Below are 8,363 nucleotides of genomic sequence, written 5' to 3' on the forward strand. Positions count from 1 at the left end.
TCATATCCGAATAGCCTCAGAGCCGTTACTTCCGGGACTCTACAGAAGACCCAAAAGATCATAACACATCGGTAGACTAGTCCCTGAACCGTCCTGAGGGTATCCGGATATGATCTAAGATAAAAATCCTCTGCCTTATTTCGGTGGTAGACCCATGGACCGTAACTCTTGGGACTCTTAAGAAGACCCAGAACATCACCACACATCGGTACCCAAGTAACATTTTTCCCAGGAGTTCTACAAGAGTTCTTCAAGATAGCTTCAGCATAGCCGTTTGGACCGCGGTAGGATAAAATTCTCTTCAAGTACTCTTCCAAACTCCTGAAGAAGTTTTGAAGAGAATTTTATCCTACCGCGGTCCAAACTGCTATGCTGTAGCTATCTTGAAGAGCTCTTGTAGAACTCCTGGGAAAAATGTTACTTGGGTAGACTAGTCCCTTAATCTCCCTGAGGCTATCTGGATATGAACTTAGGTCAAAATCCACCGACCTCTGCCATGCTACGGCGGTAGACCCATTGACCGTAATTCCCGGGACTCTACAAAAGACCCAGAACATCACCACATATCGGTAGACTAGTCCATGAACCTTCCTGAGGCTATCCGGATATGATCTGAGGTCAAAATCCACCGACTTCTGCCTTGTTACGGCGGTAGACCCATTGACCGTAGCTTCCGGGACTTTACAGAAGACCCAGCACATTACCAGAAGTCGGTAGACTAGTCCCTGAACCACCCTGAGGTTATCTGGATATGATCTGAAGTCAAAAACCTCCGACCTCTATCTTGTAACGGAGGTAGACCCATCGGCCGTAATTCGCGGGACTCTACGGGAGACCCGCAACATCACCACATATCTGTAGACTAGTCCCTCGAACCTCCCTGAGGCTATCCGTATATGATATGAGGTCAAAATCCACCGACCTCTGCCATGCTACGGCGGTAGACCCATTGGTCGTACCTCCCGGGACTCTACAGAAGACCCAGAACATCACCACATACCGGTAGACTAGTCCCTGAACCTCCCTGAGGCTATCCGGATATGATCTGTGGTCTAAAACTACCGACCTCTGCCGTGTTACGGCGGTAGACCCATCGGACGTACCTTCAGGGACTCTACAGAAGACCCAGAACATCACCACATATCGGTAGACTAGTCCCTGAACCTCCCAGAGGTTATCCGGATATGACCTGTGGTCAAAAACCACAGTCAAATCGCCTACCTCATACTTGTACGGCGTTGAACACATAGGCCTTAACTTGACGAAGTTTCGGATGACCTAGAACATCGTAAACCATGTAAATTTGGTGTAGCTGTAAAGCTGACTTCATAACGATTCCAAAACGCTATAAATTTGTATAGTTTAGTTGATTTTTTATAAAAATATAGCCCATGTCTCCCATATAGCCAAAATCCCATAAGCCCTGTACCTCGCATATGCGTGCTTCGCATAAGAAACCCCCATATGAGGTGCATATGCGAGGTTTAACTGTATTCAACCTGCAGGAATATTGTGGATTTGAATGTAATATGAGCATATACCTGCAACCGGCATATTTCACCCTTCGATTGCGATGAATTCGAATGTAAATTAGAATTTTCGATTCTCGATTTTCACTCTCTACGCTCCGTTTGTTCAGAAAAGGGTAGAAATTTGCATTCATTGTGTAATCAACTATTCTTCTTCGTGCACTTTCCAGCTGAGTCTGGCCAGTGCTCAGTCGTTCGGGTCCCGCTGCTCGAACCAGGTGTTCACGCCGACGGCCGGCTTCCGGGGCGTGGTGGTGCGCATCAAAGAACTGAAATTCTCCCGCCGCAAGGACATCTCGCGCGAAATCATGAAGGAGATGCGGCTGCTGCGCGAACTCCGCCACGACAACATCAACAGCTTCATCGGGGCGTGCGTCGAACCGATGCGGATCCTTCTAGTCACGGATTACTGCGCCAAGGGCAGCCTGTACGACATCGTCGAGAACGAGGACATCAAGCTGGACGACCTGTTCATCGCGTCGCTCGTGCACGACCTCGTAAAGGTGAGTTTGTTTGGGGCTGAAAAACTAGGAAAAGCTAACTTACCAATCAATTTCCCCCAGGCCATGATCTACATCCACAGTTCAGCTTTAAACTACCACGGGAATCTCAAGTCCTCAAACTGCGTGGTCACCTCCCGCTGGATGCTCCAGGTGACCGATTTTGGTCTGCACGACCTGCGGCACTGCGCCGAAAACGAGTCGATCGGCGAGCATCAGCACTACAGAAGTAAGTCCGAAAACAATTAGCACAAATTCAAGATACTAACAACTCCCTCTCGCAGATCTTTTCTGGAAGTCTCCGGAGCTGCTCCGTCAGCCAAACCTGTACGGCAGTCAGAAAGGGGACGTGTACGCGTTCGCCATCATCCTGTTCGAGATCATTGGGCGGCGGGGTCCGTTCGGCTACAGTGATCTGGAGCCGATCTCGATCGTGGAGCTGGTGCGGTCCTATCCGGAACCGGGGCAGGAGCCGTTCAGGCCGGACATCGAAAGCGTTATCGACAGCGATACCGTGCCGGACTATGTGATCAACTGCATCCGGGAGTGCTGGGACGAGAACCCGGAGAGCAGGCCGGAGTTTCCACAGATAAGGTAGGTTGTGGAGTTGGGATCATTGGTCAATGCTATAATCGTTGCTTCTTTTTTCTCTCGCAGAGCAAAGCTGAAGCGGATGCGCGGCGGCAAGTCCAAGAACATCATGGACCAGATGATGGAGATGATGGAAAAGTACGCCAACAACCTGGAGGAGATCGTGCAGGACCGAACGCGGCTGCTGTGCGAGGAGAAGCGCAAAACGGAAGACCTGCTGCACCGGATGCTGCCCCAGCCGGTGGCGGAGAAGCTTACGATGGGTCTCGGGGTGGAACCGGTGTCGTACGACTCGGTGACGATCTACTTTAGCGACATTGTTGGTTTTACAGCGATGTCGGCGGAGAGTACGCCGCTGCAGGTGGTCAACTTTTTGAACGATCTTTACACGGTGTTTGATCGGATCATTAAGGGGTACGACGTTTACAAGGTGGAGACGATCGGGGACGCTTACATGGTGGTGTCGGGGCTACCGATCTCAAACGGAAACCGACACGTGGGTGAAATCGCGTCGATGTCGCTGGAACTGTTGCAGGCGGTTCGGACGCACCGGATCTCGCACCGTCCGAACGAAACACTTAAGCTGCGGATCGGGATTCATACGGGGCCGGTGGTGGCCGGCGTGGTGGGACTTACGATGCCCCGGTACTGCCTGTTTGGGGACACGGTCAATACGGCCTCGCGAATGGAGTCGAACGGGGAAGCGCTGAAGATTCACATTTCGCCGCAGTGCCGGGACGCGCTAGAGGAACTTGGGGGCTACGTGATGGTCGAACGGGGCCTGATTGCGCTCAAGGGCAAAGGGGACGTGATGACGTACTGGCTAGAGGGCGCCACCGATGATGCGATCCAAAAGCAACCGGTGAACGTGGGAGATCTACCGCCGCCGTTGTTCTGCCGACCGCGACGATCTCCAAAGTTGACGTACGACTCACGCCACCCCAGCATGACCGGAATAGGCTACGCTGGAAGTCGACGCCAGTCGTACGTCGCCCAGCGCGATCTCGAAAGCAATTACAGCCTGCAGGGTTCGGTGTTTGGACCGTCCGCGGGAACCCAACGGGACTCGCCGCGGATCTACCAACGGCACGGCGCCCCACTGTACATCAACGACGACTCCCAAAGTACTTTAGAGCAGCAACGAACTGCAATAGACAAAACCGAATCTAGTGATAGTCTAGTGAAGAAAGTCATCATCAACAGTAGCACTAAGAAGTTTAGAGATAAGCTCCGCTCGATCGCCTCGACCGACGGCTCCCCATCCGCCTCCTCGTCGTTCCTCCGCGAAAGCCGCTCGCTCGATCCCTTCCCGAGCGACGTCCGCCGGCGGTTGGAAAGTATTAGAAGTGATCGCAAACCTCGCAGCACCTGGGGCACCACGCACCGGGGATCGCACTCGATGGACGCGGGCGTGGCCACCATCAGCAACGAGTCGATCGACACGGAACCCAACGCCGGACGACCTGCGCCAACCTTCACCACCGTTCCGGAGGACCACTCGCCGGCGGCCTACAAGTACCTCAACAACAACTGCAACGGCTCCATCGGCGGCGGCCAGGAAGAATCGCACTGTCCCCTCCTGACGCGCCAAACGTCGCTCGTCACCCCGGGTCAGGACGGGGACTCCCTGAGCACCCACAAGCGGTGGTACTCGCTGGAGAACGTCGTCGGAGGCAACTCGCCGCTCGATGACGACAGCTGCAGCAAAAAGTCCACCACGCGGAACTCGATCAAGTCGTGGATTGTGGGCATTTTCCACGGCAACGGGTTCAAAACCAGCGATTCTAGTCTGCGTAAGGTCGGGGTGGTGCCGGTCGGGGTAGGGACGGGCGTGACCGGGTTCGGGGAGTTGCAGTCGACGCCCGAGAAGGAGAGCATGGTTTGATGATGAAGAGGAGGAGAAGCGGGAGGAATGGGTTTTATCCACTGTACCATATTAGTCACAAATGGGTTCTAAGTGTATGCGTGTTCGTGTATTTGTTTGTATGTATGTATTTGTGTGTAAGTAACGAGATCGCGCAGTGATGGTAAAGATTTGGCTTTTCGCGACTTAGTTGCTTAACTTGAAAGAGTGATTGATTTGAAATTTAGTTTGGTTTCATTCTTTTAAATTTTAAATTCGGTTTTTTAATTGTTATGCATATTTTTGTTAGGTCTAGTCGGCAATTTATTTATTTTTTTAAATCCCTTCTATCGTTTACGCTTTGGTGGGGTTGTTGGTTTGTCTTCTTCGTCCTTCTCCACCACCGGTATTTGTTGAGGGCAGGGCTGCCAGGTTGCCAGATAAATCTGGGAATGCCAGATTTTTAAAAAGTCAGCCAGAATAAAGATTCACCCTTCTCTGTGCCAGATATTGATAGATTTTGCCAAATTTATCACGTTATGCCCATTTTGAACAACTTTTTGTTTAGAATGAACGAATTTAATAGAAAATAAAAAAAGGAGATTTTCGTCTGAAAGATTTTCCAAATTTTGACCTGGTTACCCTGGTTGAGGGGGTAAGGGAGCATGTGACAGGAACTGCCAGGGGTCTAGTGCTCACCATGAGAGCCTTGAGATCTGGTAGCTATCGAAAACCAGATGGCAAGATGACCGGACAAGATTCGAGCCCTAACCGTTTGCTTGAATCGCAGATTTTTTAACTAGAAATTTAAGCCTTATTAACAGCAAAATTAAATTTAGTGTTGAAATTTGGTTTTCAAAGTAACCTCTTTAAAAATTTGCCCGATAATTGGAAAATGGTCCACTACACGCGAACATTTTTTGCCTCGACTTTTTATGGAAATTGTCATAACTCTGAATAGAAAACAGTTAGAGTCCCACTTTTTCTATTGGGTCCTGTAGAAATGTTATGCAAAGTTAACGAGACGTAAACTGATCTGATTGTTTCAATAGTTTCTTCAAAAAAGTGGACCAATTCAAATAAACTGTTTTCAAAAACATAAACGATAACATAAAAAAAATCAACCATCCTAAATTGATTTTGAATTATTTTGCAGGAAAAATAGAAAAGAAACAAAATAATGTTTAAGTAGTGCAGCTTTTCAAAAGGTAGTATGTATAAAAAATCGAAGTGCTTCAAAAAAGTACTCTTGAAATGTTTTTATAAACTTTTTTTTTTTTAATTTTGAATAAAACTGAGCTCATTTAAATTTTTTTCAAGCTGTTACTTCAATAAGGCTTGTAAATTCATTTTTTTGCTTTTGTGGTAATTAAAAGTAAGGTGTAAAGTCAATAATATTTTGTTTAATGTAAGGTCGATACATAGTGCATCCATCCCGGAAATTTCCGGGATTTTCCCTTAACCGGGAATTCCTCAAAAAATCCATTTTTTGTCTAGAAACTCAGATTTGATTTTGAAAATAAATGAACAGTTGAATACTTAAGCTGCCATTACATTACCGCAAACAAACAATCAAACTCGCACTTTTTCAAATTTGACAGTTTGCCGAACTCGCAAACAAGGCAAAATGACGTTTGTATAATCCACGCAAACAAACAAAGCAAAAGTCAAAAGGGCGAGTTTGTTTGTTTGTTTGCGGTAGTGTAATGGCTCTTTCAGTAATCAACAAGAATTTTAAAGCACTATCAAATTTGTATTTGGCATATATCTACATTTATTTGGTTTGTAAGGGAAAATGACTAAAATTTTAATTTACTGATCCGTAAAATGCCTAGCGCTTTAAATGATTGACATTAAATTTTATTTATTTTTTTAGAAACATTTTCGTTCCATGATAATTTTAAACTTGAAAAAAATCATATTTATTTATTTTTCATCAAACATCGGCCAATCAGGACAATAGTAACAAATTAAGACAGCTGTTTAAGCCAAAAATGTTGGCATAACGTTCTGATATTTTTTAACGAACAAACAATCAGTACACTGATTTTCAAATTTATTGCTCTAAAATATCCTTTACCTATTCAGACTGCAGTCCCGATTTCCCACAGTTGGCGGCAGTGGCTGAAATATAATTTGTAAAATATGTTTTTTATAAAACATGAAATTCTAAACATTTTTAAAGTTTTACATTGGATGGTTTCATTTTATTTGTTTTCGTTTCTTGTTTTTTTTACAGTTTCAATGATTTTTTTTAACTTTTGTAGTCATTTCATATAAAAAAATTAAAGAAATATATTATTAAGAATTGTATGATTATTAATATGAAATAATTTGAATACCATTGGATTAAAAATAAGGATTCATTAAAAATCCAAAGCGCAACAAAAAACAAAAAACAACAATTTTTAATGTTTTTAAAACTAACTTAAAACTGCTGTTCTTGTTCAAAATGTAGTATAGATTATCTAATTGTATAATTGTAAGCTTGAAAAACTTAACAAATATAATAAAAACGTAGATTTTTGGACTGTTTAGAAAATTTTCCGGGATCCCGGGAATTCCTAGGATCTGAGAAATATTTTTCCCGTTTCCCGGGAAAATTGGACGCCCTATCGATACATATTTTTTTTCAAATTTATATCTCTCCACTCTGATCAAGGTCGAAACGGAGGAAGGGGAAGGACAATTTACGAGTTTATTAATTTTTACATTCTAATAAATAAAAGTAATTCAAAGCAAACAGTTGTTTTGCAGTCATTAGTTTTCGAAATAAAACGGAACATATTGACAAAAAATTAAAAGATAGCTTCTTTCGATATGTACTTCAAAATTCTAAGTATTTCGAACAATCACGATTAATATGATTACCAACGCGGGAATTTGCTTTTTATTTTTTATTCCACGTCTTTTTCATTGAAATTTTAGTTATTTTTGAATTCAAATTTGCCCTTTTATTTTTAAAGCCAGTATTTGAAATGGGGACATAAACTAATACGTGAAAATGTTGCAATTTCAACCGAATTCTGAATGCATAATTTTGGAAAAAAAAGTCAAATTAAATTATTTTAGTTTTCAACAAATATTTGGTAAAATGACACAAAGAAGAGGTAAAACGGTGAAAAAGTAACATTTTAGAAGCTTTTATAAACTAAACTGATTTTTAATGTTTTAATTTTTTTTGCCTTTGTTGAGTTATGGTTTTTGAAACTATTGAAATTGTGATTTCCTGCAATATTCTTATTTTAAAATGTTCGAATGTTGTTTTTTTTAACAAAATGTTAGGCCGATTCTCATTTTATTTAATGTTTTTATCAAAAGAAATGAGTAATTAATAATACATTTTTTTTATGCCGGATCTACGAAATTTTGATGAAAATTATGACTTATCGATTGAATGACCTTTTTGATGAGACAGTGATTTTGAAGATGGGTAAATTCGATCCATAGATGAATAATGAACCTTGATTTCAAAAAAATGTAGAGGATGAAAGATAAACATAAATCTTGTATTTTGTTTTTGCGGTGATCTGAATTTGGAAGCATTTTTTTATATTTGTTGAAAAATGATGGGCAGATCTGCAGAAAGATTGTTTTGCATCAAAATATTAATTTTTAAAGTGTAGATCTTTTGAACAAAATTTATTTCAAATCAATGGCATATTTTTCATGTGTTTTGTTTACAATTTTAAATTTGTTGGTGTAAATTCATTTTTTTTCACTCTCACGGTCAGCGTAGAAAGACAAATGTAAAGATATTTGCAATGGCTTTATTTGTAATAACAAGCTAACCAAGTCAATAAGAAGCATAATATCCAAAACCAGTCTAAAATCAAAAGATATCATCTAAAAGTTTGCCGATTTTTTTAGAGTTTACGTTACGGAAGTTTGATTGATTAT

At 42.6% G+C, this 8,363-nt stretch overlaps 1 protein-coding gene across 3 annotated transcripts in view; it reads left to right on the forward strand.

Annotated features, from left to right (window-relative positions):
* The window catches only part of LOC6042529 (receptor-type guanylate cyclase Gyc76C), a 152,961-nt gene extending 145,262 nt beyond the window's left edge, over window positions 1-7,699 (forward strand). For 2 of the 3 annotated variants that reach the window (XM_038258301.1, XM_038258302.1), the window contains exons 11-14: window positions 1,700-2,032; window positions 2,093-2,258; window positions 2,314-2,623; window positions 2,687-4,505. In XM_038258301.1, coding sequence (XP_038114229.1) covers window positions 1,700-2,032; window positions 2,093-2,258; window positions 2,314-2,623; window positions 2,687-4,505 — 2,628 coding nt within the window. Of the gene's footprint in view, window positions 1-1,699; window positions 2,033-2,092; window positions 2,259-2,313; window positions 2,624-2,686 lie in introns of all 3 variants that reach the window. The other variant, XM_038258300.1, reaches the window with a different exon arrangement.
* Window positions 7,700-8,363: the final 664 nt, after the last annotated feature.

Source organism: Culex quinquefasciatus, chromosome 2 (genome assembly GCF_015732765.1).
Source record: "Culex quinquefasciatus strain JHB chromosome 2, VPISU_Cqui_1.0_pri_paternal, whole genome shotgun sequence".
NCBI classification, from domain to species: Eukaryota; Metazoa; Arthropoda; class Insecta; order Diptera; family Culicidae; genus Culex; species Culex quinquefasciatus.